The sequence below is a fragment of the Lacerta agilis genome, chromosome 4 (genome assembly GCF_009819535.1).
Source record: "Lacerta agilis isolate rLacAgi1 chromosome 4, rLacAgi1.pri, whole genome shotgun sequence".
NCBI classification, from domain to species: Eukaryota; Metazoa; Chordata; class Lepidosauria; order Squamata; family Lacertidae; genus Lacerta; species Lacerta agilis.
This window is the reverse complement of record NC_046315.1, coordinates 36,864,073-36,877,752: the sequence shown is the minus strand read 5'-3', so window position 1 is coordinate 36,877,752 and position 13,680 is coordinate 36,864,073. Positions and strand designations below refer to the sequence as shown.

At 38.7% G+C, this 13,680-nt stretch overlaps 1 protein-coding gene across 1 annotated transcript in view; it reads left to right on the top strand.

Annotated features, from left to right (window-relative positions):
- Positions 1 to 10,946, top strand: part of PROS1 (protein S) — a 34,772-nt gene extending 23,826 nt beyond the window's left edge. Inside the window, exons 9-15 of the mRNA XM_033146738.1 lie at positions 1,455 to 1,573; positions 1,776 to 1,965; positions 2,557 to 2,724; positions 5,361 to 5,529; positions 6,531 to 6,682; positions 8,429 to 8,645; positions 10,409 to 10,946. Of these exons, the coding sequence (XP_033002629.1) occupies positions 1,455 to 1,573; positions 1,776 to 1,965; positions 2,557 to 2,724; positions 5,361 to 5,529; positions 6,531 to 6,682; positions 8,429 to 8,645; positions 10,409 to 10,596 (1,203 nt within the window). The 3' untranslated portion in view covers positions 10,597 to 10,946. The remainder of the gene's footprint in view (positions 1 to 1,454; positions 1,574 to 1,775; positions 1,966 to 2,556; positions 2,725 to 5,360; positions 5,530 to 6,530; positions 6,683 to 8,428; positions 8,646 to 10,408) is intronic.
- The last annotated feature ends 2,734 nt before the right edge of the window (positions 10,947 to 13,680 follow it).

Genomic DNA, 13,680 nt, shown 5'->3' with positions numbered 1-13,680 from the left:
ATAGCTTTATCATGTATAATGAGATAAGAATCCAATGTCTCTATTCAGACCAGGTCTCTCCATGGTTTTAAGTTTGGTAATAAGTTGCAATTCAGCAACTTCTCTTTCCAGTCTATTTCTGAAATTCTTTTGTAATAAGACAGCTGGTGACTTCTGTTTCAGTATATCTGAAGAAGTGTGCATGCACACAAAAGCTCATACTAATAACAAAATTAGTTGGTCTCTAAGGTGCTACTGGAAGGAATTTTTTATTATTATTTTGTTTCGGCTATGGCAGACCAACACGGCTACCTCCCTGTAACTTTTACCTATAAAACCCTGTATGGCTTGGAACCCTAATACCTAAAGGAACATCTCATCTCATACATCCCTACCTGTGCCCTGAGGTCATTGATGGAGACCCTTCATTGAGTGTATCCATAAAATTAAATTTGCAGGGGTTTTCTACACTTCAAAAACTTCTAAATCCTGTTTGACAACACAAAGGGAAAACAATTAATAATGGCTTGTCCATATCATAACACTTTCAATAGTCCTGGAAATGATTGCCTCTTTCTCTGTTCTCCAAAGTAAGTGTTTAATCATAGGTTCAAAACCTGTGTTTGTACTATCCATCACTAGTATAGTTGTTTTATAACGTTAACATGTGGCTCCACTTTTTCAAAAATAATTTAATTCTCTTGCAGCAAGCTAAAAATTCATAAGAGGTGTAGTAAGTGGGCAAAGCAGTTTAACATGCACACTTCTTGCTGAGGAAACCATGAGGCTGTGCACGATTTCAATGAAAACATTCCTCTATGAATAGCTTCCTTTATACTTCTTTGGCAAGGCCGGGCATGTTGAAATGTATTCAGACAGCTACCACTTAAAACAAGCTTTGACGCAGTTCAATGTAGTGGGGCTTAAATAGTTCACAGATCAAAGGTTGCTATTGTGCTTGAACATACTTAAGAGAACCTAGTGAGTGGTAGTTAACTGTGATTTAATGATTAGGCAACCTGGGGTGTGATTCCATTCCCTGAAGATAATGGAACTGGCAAGCAGGCCATTTATCTTCCGAGTAAATATTGCCCTAGAATATTTCAGCTTCATAGGTTTATTTTTTAATACTAGGCAGAATAAACAGAAGTCTTTGTTAATCTGGCCAGGATTATTAACAGTCTCCCCTTTAGTGGGTGGAAACAGTTTCCAAATCTAACGTATGGGAAATTCAGTACCAGGAACCAGTTAAATTAAAGATCATTCCAGTATAATCAATGTTATTGCTTATGTGTAAAATCTCCTCACTGCATGGTGACTGCAAGAACCAACGTACATGGAGATAGTTGGGGAGGGGGTAGTTGCTTGAATTCATCCTATTGATTAGGAATAAATTACAAAAACTGGCTTAGAACAGAAAAGTGGACTCACTTGATCAAACTATAATGTAACATTTCGTTTCCTGTTATGTCTAGGTTGTACAGGATTGTCTCGCCCTGAATCTTGAAAAGTATTATGAATTGCTTTATCTGGCAGAGCAATTTTCAGGGATCCCTGTTTTGTATTTAAGGTTCAGATTGCCAGAAGTTACAAGGTAAGTGCATATCAATATGAATGCACATTTAAGTAGATAGCAGTATGAATGCACATTTAGTCCTATTGAATAGCAGTGTGCAGCTCTCCTATCAGCACCACTTATTAATTGTATTGTCATTCTGTTACAAAGTTCTTAAAAGTACAGATCCAGTTTCTTTATCAGTCATACTTCATTCTCCCCCTTCCTAACCTCAACCCAGATTTTCTGCAGAATTTGATTTCCGGACTTACGATAATGAGGGTGTTATACTGTATGCCGAGTCCCACGACAACACTGAATGGTTTTTGCTTGCACTGCGTGATGGAAAGATTGAAATTCAATTCAAGAATGAACTGGCAACCAAAGTAACAAGCGGTGGCAAAGCCATTAATGATGGTTTGTGGCACATGGTAAGCCCCCTCCCCCATGAGTTAGGAAACTGAACATTGAATTGCTTATAAAAGAAGAAGCTTAAAGCCCCTTGATGAATATGCAATACTAGCTTCAGATTGTCGTTTTCACAAGATACTTTCATGTCCACAAAATACTTCCATGTCTTCATAATAAAAGAACACTCCGTTGGAGCTCTGAGTCTAAGATTCGAGACAGTTCCTATTCTTCATTCAGACAAGAGGAGCTCATACTGGCATTTTCTAAAGAATGGCATGAAAAGCTGAAAAATTCCTTTCTAGGAGATCCTGTCCTTTAAAAAGCACATGCACTTGTGTGGATATTGTTTCATGTGCAAGGCTTCGGGGCGGGGAAATCCATGTACCCAACACTTCTGTATATGGATCTGTATATGGATATATGTGGATCTGATCTAACAACTATCTGTGTGCGCACACCCTGGTTTTTTAAAATTATTATTATTAACCAAACTGAGCTCCCTTTTCCTTGTGCCATTCAAAGCAGAACACTTTCTGAATACAGATCCCCTTTGTTGGTTTGGGATGACTTCTCTCAACATACATAAGTATATCTGTTTCCTTTACCTTTAGATCTCCGTGGAAGAACTAGAGCACAGCATCAGTGTAAAAATAGCAAAAGAAGCAGTTATGAGCATCAATAGTCCAAGAAATCTTTTTAAGCCCTCCAATGGCTTTCTGGAGACAAAGGTGTATATTGCAGGACTACCTCGCAAAGTGGACAACACTCTCATTAAACCGGTAATTGTTTTCAGTGCTAATGTCACACATCAGGTGTTGCGTTATCTCCTTTATTGTAATTAGAGTTAATGCATTCCCCCCCCCCTTTTAAAAACATCATCATGGACAATATTTCCTGAGATCTGTTACGAAGCTTTGTACCACTGCATTTGAGTGGCCAGTGAGAGATTATCCTTTCAGGTAGATTTGTGAATTTCATTATTTAGTTTTATTCTTAGAACACAGGGCATAACACATCCACATTACAGATTAATCTACAAGTCTGGCCTTCCTAGTTCCAGGTAATTCCAGACCCCAGATAAAAAGAAAAGAAAAAAAGTAAACACATTAGTTTGAAAGGCATTCAAGTTGGGGAGACTTTGAACAGAAACAAATATTCAAGGATGCATGCAACCAATTGTATCTACTGCTGCAGATTCATGTAACTTCAGTAAAAAGGGAAGCCATCCTGGAATGCAGGAAAAAGTGGTCCAGTGCATTGAGGGTTGTAACGGAGAGGACTAGAATAGGGCTACTAAGCTTGGAAACACCAAATCTGCAACAGGCCCATTTGTGCTAGCAGTTTTGTGCTGGGATTACTGCAAGATTTATTTGTTTAGAAGATTTGTATCCTGCCATTTGGCCACATTATAGCAGTTCTCTCTCTCTCTCTCTCTCTCTCTCTCTCTCTCTCTCTCTATATATATATATGTGTGTGTGTGTGTGTGTGTGTGTATCATAATAAATATATGCTACTGTAAGAAAAAAGAAACGAAATGCAAGTTACCAGAGCAACAGTGAACAAATTGTAGCAGCAGGATGAAATTTAGTGACAGTCCAAAAATCCAGTGAAATTCAAGTATTTTGAAAGAAAAGGAGCTTGCTGAGTTTTCCAAGGAAGGAAATTCCATTGTAGTAGTAGTAGTAGTAGTAGTAGTAGTAGTAGTAGTAGTAGTAATTTTATTATTTATACCCTGTCCATCTGGCTGGGTTTCCCCAGCCATTCCATATCCTTGAAACCGCTCCTGCAAAGGCCCTAAAACAAGGGGCAGAAAAAAGAAGCACCTTTAAGTTTCAAGCATTATAGAATTGTACTGTATAGGGTTATCTAGTCCAAGCACCCACAATGCAGGAATCCTGCCCTGGGTGGGGTCGACCCCATACCTTCTGGTTAACAGCCAGATGCATGGACCCCCTGCACTCTTGCGGTAACAGTGGTAAAAAGGAAATGAATTTAAAGGGTTCTTAGACTCCTGTGCTGCATTTTCATACAAGCAAACTGTGGCCACAATGGAAGTTGTCCTGGTGTGGGAACACTGCACATAAAGGAACCAGCACAGAGGTTAAAAACCTTGTAAGTGTGAACACTGGCCCTATGGAAAATTTAAATTGAGGGTTCTTTTTATCTAGCGTTATGGGCATATAATTAAAGTTTCTTTTTGAGAACCAGTCAGCCCACAGAAAGCTGTCTCCATACTGCAAGCTCTTATTTTATGAGAGTTACATAGAAATTGGCTTGTCCAAAAATTAAAATTCAGGTCCTATTGTTCATTGCTCTTGTATAGTTTGCTGTCCAGTTGACAAAAAATAAAAATAAAAATAAAATCCACCTCTGAAGAAAGCAGAAAGCAAAATTGAGCTGCACCACAAAGGCACTGACAGTTCTTCTGCTAGATAAAACCTCACTGTGTGGTCTAACTGTAAAAATGTTACATGGAAAAATGCGAGAGACATTTTGTAAACCAAGAAAATCTTTAATAAAATAAAATAAAATAAAATATCCCATGTTCTGTTGAAACCCCCCCCCCAAAAAAAAAACTTTTGTATCTTACTTCAGAGATGGATAAAAAACTCTTGATCCCAAGCAGATTTTTCTTTCTTTCCTGAACTGTGATGGGGGTGAAAGCAGACCCTCCTCGAATAGCAATGCACATGCTCATTGCAATTGCTGTGTCAGGGTGACTATGCATTTTAAGAATAAGAGAAAAAGATCCGTGAATCTATCTTATCTCACCTATAATTCTTTTCTTCTGCTGACATGCAAACCTTGTGACATTTATCAATTCTTGTAGTGGGGTGAAACTATAGTATACATTATTGGATTTATGGTAAGTTATGAACATAATTCATTTTGCAGCTAAGTACATGATCTGGAAAACTCCGGGTACCGATGTAAAGTCTGTGGGAATTCTGTGGGAAATAAAGAGCCCGTGTCCTCTATTTTTGTGGTTGGTGGTGAAATATTTGGGCAAATAGAAAAAAATGCTTACTTTCCTATTAAACCTCAATGTTCTAATTTAACAACATATAACTTACCAATTATAATTTTGTTAGCATATAAAATTATACTATTTGGCATATTTATAAAACTTACATAGTACATTTTTATCAAAAAAGGAAAAAAAGTGTCTAGATGACATTTTGTAACATGTAATATGGGTCCAGTTACAGGTGGGTAGCCGTGTTGGTCTGCCATAGTCGAAACAAAATAGAAAATTCTTTTCAGTAGCACCTTAGAGACCAACTGTGTTTGTTCTTGGTATGAGCTTTCATGTGCATGCACACTTCTTCAGATACACTGAAACAGAAGTGTAATATGGGGTATGTTTTTGGACCATTGTGGATTGCCACAAACAGTGCTGCAACTTCTTCTTCAGATTAACCCACGCCTGGATGGGTGTATCCGTGCCTGGAACTTGTTGAATCAGGGAAATTCTGGTGTAAAAGACATCATTCAACAGAAAGAAAGCAAACACTGTTTAATAAGCGTTGGGAAAGGAACTTACTATCCCGGCACTGGAGTAGCCAAGTTTCACATTAACTACAGTAAGTAATTCTTGCACTTTCTCTGAAAACATCTTTCAGCAGGGGTAGTTACTATATTTAAGGAACAGCGCAGAGAGAGGGGAGGGCATTGTCTTTCACTTTGCCTTCAGTGCAATCAGTGGAACTATTAAAATGTTCTCCATCTAACCATGTGGGTGGTAGGCTTGATGTGGTACCAGAATTCCCAAAGTAGGAAGCAGTGTCCTCTATTTAGTTTGAGTTATTTCTCAGGCCTCAGCTCTGCTTCTGTGTATGGCAGATGAAATATTGCCGCACATTTTTAGTACAGGCCTCCTGCCCTATTTCCATTCCTAGGGAGATATATAGTGGTTCCTACCCTACCACCTTTCCAGACACCTTTTCATTTCAAAATATTTAAGAAGCAGCATTCTTATTTTTTCTATATAATTGCTTTTGTTTCAATATAATATTTCAAGGTTTTAATTTTACTGTGGAATGGTTTTGATGCACGCTTGGGAGGGTTTTGCCCTGAGGCGGGACGTAGTTTTTTTTTTTAAACATATATAAGTAAACATTTCTAGACCAGACCATCAGGGGAGACAAAAGGAAGTAGGCAGTCCTTCAGATTTAGACAGCCTAAATTGTTGTCACGATGTGATTCTAACTAGATTATCGGGTGGAAAGCTTCTTGTGATGTGCTATAGATCAACAGCTACCTATTTTCTGTGAACATTGCAATCAAACAGTTGGACCAATAACCAAGAATAAGTATGTCAGGGCAATTGGCACACTCTGATTCTGTTCTTTATCAGGGCACTGGGAAGACGTCAGGGCTTCCTGGGAGACTTATAACCATCAAAAGGGGGATCTCTCAGAAAATTACATACTGGTCGTTAAACAAAGAAGTTCAGGAAGGACAAAACCCCAGTGTTAAGTATTCGGTTAGAGAGTCAAGTTTTCCAAGAAGCCTAGAAAGCAATTATTTTGTGGCTTGCTAAATTGACAATTTTCTCTTGCTTTATTTGTTTAAAATAAAACAGACAACAGCCTGAACAACGCTGAAGATTGGTTAATAAACATGACCCTGGCCATCCGGCCATCCACAGGCACTGGAGTCCTGCTTGCCTTGGTTTCTGGTGAAATGGTGCCTCTTGCTTTGTCCATAGTTGACTCCAACTCCAAGGGCACACAGGTAGTTATTTGTGCATGGTGGACAGAGCTGGCCAGATTCTTTTGCTGAGTTGGGGGGGGGGATAATTTGTTGAGGGAAAGTGTGGATACTATTTTAGCCCTCACCTTTCCCATGGCATCTGATCTGACTGAAATTCGGTATCCTCCTCTACCCCCACCCCACAGAGGCTTAAAGCAAGGTGAAGACTCGAGAGACAGTCCTGATGTTAGGACTTGTGAATGACTAGGCTGGTTTTGGAATTGTGAATGGAGCTTTTCCACTGAGAGTGGTGAACTCTGAGGTGACTCAAAGGGGAAGCTTTTCTTTCTCAGCTGCACCACTCCAGAATGCCCTTGGGAGCTGGCGTGCTTGAAAGTTTGCTGTGGCAAATCTCTCCTTGACCTGCTAGATTACTATGTGCAGAATTTTTACGACCTGATTCTTTAAAGCAAACTCTTCTCTGGCTGATAGTACAGTTAGTTACAGTCCTGCATAGGTGCTTTACCTCATCAGAAATAATGATGCTGAGCTTGAAGTTCTTTGAAAATGTTGCTACAATTGGTTCCTCTTGTGCTACAGTGTGAAAATAAAACAAGTAACAACTAAAGGGAATAGACTTCAGAGATTCCCTCGGCGTTGAAGTACATCTTTGTTACCTTGTGAAGACTCTCCAGGCTGGGCTGCAGTCGCAACCACTACTGGAGACAGCTCATCTCTTTATGTTGCCAGTTGGGAGAATGGAGAAGGCTGTCTCCTTTTTTCCCAGTTTCTCTTTTTCCGGTGGGAGGGATTCAAGTGCACACTGTACATTTAGGTTTGCACAGTTAAAGTGCTCTCTCGCCCTGGTGCATCAAATTCACTTTAAAACAGCAACAACTGAGACTTTGCAATTGGGGAAGTTATCACTGAAGGCACTGAAAAATATAGGATGAATGAATGATTAGTGGGAAAATGTGTAACCAGCACATTCACAAATCAGAAAGAGTGCTCACTGTTATCCGTCCCACAAACACAATCACAACAAATGCTCAGTAAAGACTGGAACCTTGTCTAACCACTGTGTAAGCTTTGTACAAGTAAATTAGGCTGAATGCTCAATAAACAGATTGTCTAGGGAAGCACCTGGTGTGAGACATCAGGCTTGCCATAAAGGTCTATTGGGGTATAATGACTAGTTCCCTATGATGATAGAGTATTAATGGGTGCCTCCCTGGTTAGAGAATCTTGTGAGTAACCTGGCCATTCTGTTAATAAACCGCCAGGGGGCTTCCCATAGACACCTGGTTGGCTGCAGTGAGAGCAGGATGCTCGACTAGATAGGCCTTTAGTGTGATCCAGAAGGGCTCCTCTTTGGCTTTTGTTTAGCTTCTGCTGGGTCTAGAGTGGATTTGTCTGCTCTAATGGTGTGTCACAATATTTTCAGTATATTTTCAGCTGGGGGTTATATTCCACTAAAGTACATGTCCCCTTATTGTTTATTGTCATGGTTTTGCTGTCAGGATGCATTGATTGAATATTTATGAATTGTGCATTGTTTATTAAGTGTGTTTTTCCCTTGGGTATTTTATTTATACATTATTAGAGCATTTGCTGATTCGTTGTAACATTTTTTTTTCATATTTGGCTGTGGTATTTCTATATTGCTGCATTTGTTTTACTGTTCTACCGTCAGCTGCTTCAAGCTTCCTTGTGGATAAAAGAAAGACAGAAAGAAAGAAAGAAAATGCAATTAACAAGGCCATTTTTTTTTTTGTTTCTGGTCCATAGGATATCATTGTATCAATTGAGAATGTCATTGTGGCCCGGTTGGAATCAAAGCGATTGTGTACCTCAGGAAGAATGCTGCTGAGACTCAGAGTGACTAGACAGCAGCTTGAACTTACAGCTGATTCATACACTGTGCTTGCCTCCTTGGAACAGGAGCTCTCTGCTCTTGATCAAGCGATGAATAAGTCTATTGATACTTACTTAGGTGGCATTCCTGGTAAGTGTTGTTCCCTTTAATTAATTTAATTGATTAGAATAATTAATTAAGTTATACTTTAATTCTTTTTTGTTACAATTGTATTTGTCCTTTTGTTTCTTTTAAAACACTGTTGCATAGTTTCTAGCGAAACATGGTATTGCAATAGTGGTTAGAACTGCATTAGTTTAACACTAATAGAAGAGGACTTTCTCTCACAAAGTCTATTTTTGGACATGACCCTAGGGGAGCTATTTTCCCTCCTTCCCTGCCCACTCCTTTCTGTTCCCCACACCCCTGTAATCTTATGAAGCTGTTACAGCATACTTTAAGTGTCCTCTGCTGGCTAGTCCGAGGAATTACATACAAAATGTAACTATGCTAGTGTATTTTGCAACCTATTATTTCTATATTAATAATTTCGAGATGTGTGAAGGAAAGCCTTTTTATGAGAGGCCATCCAAAATGCTACCTGCTATTATGATTTGGTGAACTTCCTTGAAAGTGGGTAAAAATCGACCTGGAAATTGTGAATACTGTAACTGAAATTCACTGAGGTAACATTAATAAACAATGTTACCTAGCTGGTGCAAGTAAGCTTTGGGTTCGGATTAGCTATGGGTGGAATCAACTGTGTGGTCCTTCAGCACATTGTATGGAAGTTTCATACTCTTTGCTATCCAGTGGTCAGTGGTCACCCTTGTGGGTGTTTTCCTCTCGTTTGAGAAAGGGGAGATCAGCTGAGAAAAATAATGCTGATCTAAACCTTGGCAATAAAAGTCATGGGGAAAGAGCAAATTAGAATCACATGGAACCACCATGTGCTTCATAGTTCTCAAGGACCATGAAAAGAATTAGCACACACAAAGAAATAATCCAGGTACATAAATCAACACAACAGAAAGTCAAAGGGCACATCACCTAGAGTCACATTTTTGTCAATGGGAAATTCTTCTACCATCAATTGCCACCTAAGGGAGGTTTCCCTCCTAGTTTGAGCCATGTGGCTACAGTTTAACCATGAGATGTTTTAAGAAAAGAAATTTGGAATGGCTGGATAAAGAGCAGGAGCTTTTTCAATAAGATTAACTCCCCACCCCATTAGTGTCCTTGAGAAGTGTACCAGCTTGAAGTTCATGCGCCTTTCTGTGGCAAAATGAGACTTAACAACAAAACCCATAACAAAAACAAAAAAAAACAAACAATGTGATGAACAAATTATGAATGGGTACCTCCAGACTGTCGCTGTTTTGCGGAAGGGATTCAAGCTAATGCTGGAAATTTAAGTTTGCAAAATGGAAGTGCATCAGATCCACTTTAAACGCCCCCCCCCCCGACTTTTTGCAATTAGGAAAGTGAGAGGCGACATGCATTGAAAAGTGGGGGGGGGAGCAGAATATTATTGAGAAGCTGTGTAAAACAAGCAAATTGGGGTGAATGCTCAATAAAGATTGGTAACAGTCTAACCTCCATGCAAGCTTTGTACATGCACAGCATGAATGCTCAATAAACAGGTTTTCTGGAGGAGCCCAATGTCAGGAGTATGCAGGGTATTTTCAATAGCTGCAATGTTTGTCTTCCATGTTATTTTATTTATTTAATCTCTGTGTGTGACATTCCTCACTCTTGTTTGATTTCTACATTTATTTGAATATGTGTGTGTCTCTATATGTGGAATACGAAATACACAACTGAATACATCTTTTAGCATTTATACATGTCAAAAAATAAAAAGAAGCATGGATCAATATTTAAATAAAGAGTGCTGATTTTTTTTAATGCAGATGTTCCACTTGAGGCAACCCCTGTAACAGTGTTTTATAATGGCTGCATGGAGGTGAAGATCAATGATAGACAGCTGGATCTGGATGAAGCCATCTCCAAAAAGAATGACATTAGATCGCATTCATGCCCATTGCTTATGGATGAGATGCCGAGTGTTGTTGCCACTGATCTCCCATCTGTTCATTAATCTCTCATGAGAAAATCCAGATTGTTTTGCACAACATGAATAAGGACAGAAATTGAACTGTAAAGGTTCTCCTTTTCTAATAATGTGTTTTGAGAACAAAAGAATTGCATCCTTTTCCAAAATAAAGGGACTGTACCAAGATTAATATTTCATCAAAATAGTTTCAGTTATAACATTTCAAGAGTTTTTAGTTGAATTGTTTGCTGTTCAACAATTATACCATTCATATTTTATACCTTGGAGAATAAATCCAGAAACATCTATCTGCACTCAGATTAATGTCTTGGTTCTAATATATTGTATTGTGGCTGCAAATAATCACACTGAATAAACTGAACCAAGACATTTCATTTTTTCTAATGAATAATATTGCACATAGATCCTACAAAAAGAGTGTTACATGTCTACAGAGGTAGACCAAATCAAGTATATATGAAGATCCTGTCTCAAAGGTCCCAATAATAGTGACACAAGTATTTAGAGAAAAATTACAATTGAGACCACTCCAACACATTTTTACTATTTTTAAGCGATTACCTGTATATTAAATGGGAACAACCTCTTTCTCAGAGTAGATCTATTAGCAGCAGCAACCAGGCTACAACTTCTACTATCAAAAAGCTGCCATAATAGAGTAACCTGACATTCCATTTATAAAATATTCTGAGCCAGTAAGATCTCATTGTACTATATATTTCAAGTTATGATATTCATAGAGGAAGATAGTGATGAAAGCGATATATCTGACTTATTGGACAGGTTGAAATTCTGTATGGATATTAAGGTATGTTGTCCATTCACCATGAGGGATCCCAGCTTTGCACTTCACTTCTAGGAAGAATGCTATATATGTTTTATTAGCAAGCAGCATGATGGCCTCCTATGGCATCCCATTTAGATTTCTTCATAGCATAACACCTCTGTTGACTGAAAGAGTATGTTCCCCCCATTTCTAACTGGAAAACATGCATAAGGCTTCAAACCGGCACTATATTTTTAGCCATGGTTAGAACATAGCTCAGAAACATCATATGCCGCTTAAGGAACTTTGGCTGCCAATAGGATTAAAATACAATAATTTTACAAATTTGATCCCTGACACATTTAAGTAGGTCCAATGAAACCAACCACAGGAATGTCTTTAGAATCATGATTCCAGTGCATCAAAACTTCATGACTTGGCACCTTAATTCCAAATGGAAACTTCAAATAGAAGTCAATTGTATGTCAGGGGTAATGACCCTCCAGCCTCTGGGCCAAATCTGGGCCCATTTTGGCCTGCCTGCAAGGCTATTTCCTCCAAATCACATCCATATGCGACATCAGATGTGGGGCAGGTAGATATGTGGCTGGATTGGCTCAGCAACCAAGTTCACACAGTCCATCCATCCAGAAAGAATGGTTGAATTCACTGTTCATCATTTGATCAGGGAAGGGGGGAAGTTCAGCCTACTGGATTTGCTGCTCAACTGAGATATCCAATCCCTGCAGAATCATGGCTAGGATCACGGCTTAGATCTGAGCCCAAGCCTTATTTTGATACCTGATCCTACCCGACACATATTTAAAGATATACATCCCCACTGTTGCTAACAGGAATGACTTTTGATTGAGTATGCTTAGGGTTGCAGTCTGGAGAGCTTAGAGCTTACAGTAAGTGTTAACGGAACTTATTTTTGCATAATTGAGGTAATTCAGAAGAACCAAGTAAAAGCTTTTCAATCTAACTAATAGTATGAGCAGTGCTTTTTTTCTGGGGATACGCAGGGGTAGGCATACCCCTAAACGTTTTATGAATCTACGTTTGGCCTCATTAAGGGGCAGTGTTTCAATATGAGTAGGAAAATGAGATTACCCCTGAACTTTTTATTTTATTTTAGTATGAGTAATGTGGTAAAGAGGGCTGGTATCAGCACCTGACATTCTTGGACAGAGCCTAGCATAAGAAATGTGTGAAGACACCCAGTCACCCAGTTTCTGTTGCTTGCTTCCTTTTGAGAGCTTTACACACTCAACTGTTCTTGATGAATTGATTTCCATTGTTTATGGCTGGTGTTTTTATTGCCTTTTATGATTTGCATTGAAATTGTGTGACTGTTTTATGCAAAGTGGCTTTGAGGTCACCTTTGGCAGAAAGTGGTATACAAAGGTTCTAAATAAGTGTATTAAAAATGATTTGGCAGGCTGAATTCCTAGGTGCAGTGACACCGGATACTCAGATAGCATCTTTGCACCTACCTGTTTGGGTTTTCTAGTGTGCTGCCACAGTTCACAGCACTGGAACCATATTCAACATAGATATTGGCCTTGTTCAACATAACAGCAAGCCAAACTACAGCTTACCAAGCCTGCATGAACATGCAAGCTCCCTTTTGGTCACGCACCATGCTGAGCTAAAGCAAGAACAAACCTTGGTTACAGTTTGTGGTTAGTGAGAACAAAGCTTAGCCACAAGAGTGGGTTCAGACAACTTGCTATGCCAAACCTCGGTTTACTGTGTTCTGCAAGTCATGTGCAGATTGCTAGTTTGTGCCATGGGCAGAGGCTTTTTTTTTTGTATAGTTTTGTTTGTAAATGACATCTTTCTAAGAAAACTAAATGTAAGTAGTAGTTAAATGCAAACAGATAAACAATATCACCAAACAAACATTTCCCCTAGTATTATTATTTTTTAAAAATATCAGTCTTTTTAATAATAGCAGTCATAGAGTGTAGCGGACAGTAATTATTTTTCCGAATAAGATCTGTTTGAGCAGATATATTGCTACAGAAGTTTGCAAAACCAATTAATTGAGTTCTATTTTGTTTTTCTGTATGGATATTGTAATGTAAATTACAGAGGTGGGTGTTTCACCAAAGTGTAAATGCTGCTTTGTTTTAACAAAAAATAAAATAAACAAATAAACAAAAACCTTTCACTTTCCTTCCATATGCTTGTTGCTTTAGTATTATTAATAATGAAGCCTCATCCCTGTACATTAAACTTCACAAAGAATGAGTGAACTGGTCCCTGTCCCAAGAGGCTTACAAACTAGAAGTAGACAAAAGTGTGTGTTTTCTGTCCAAATACTGTATAGAAGCACA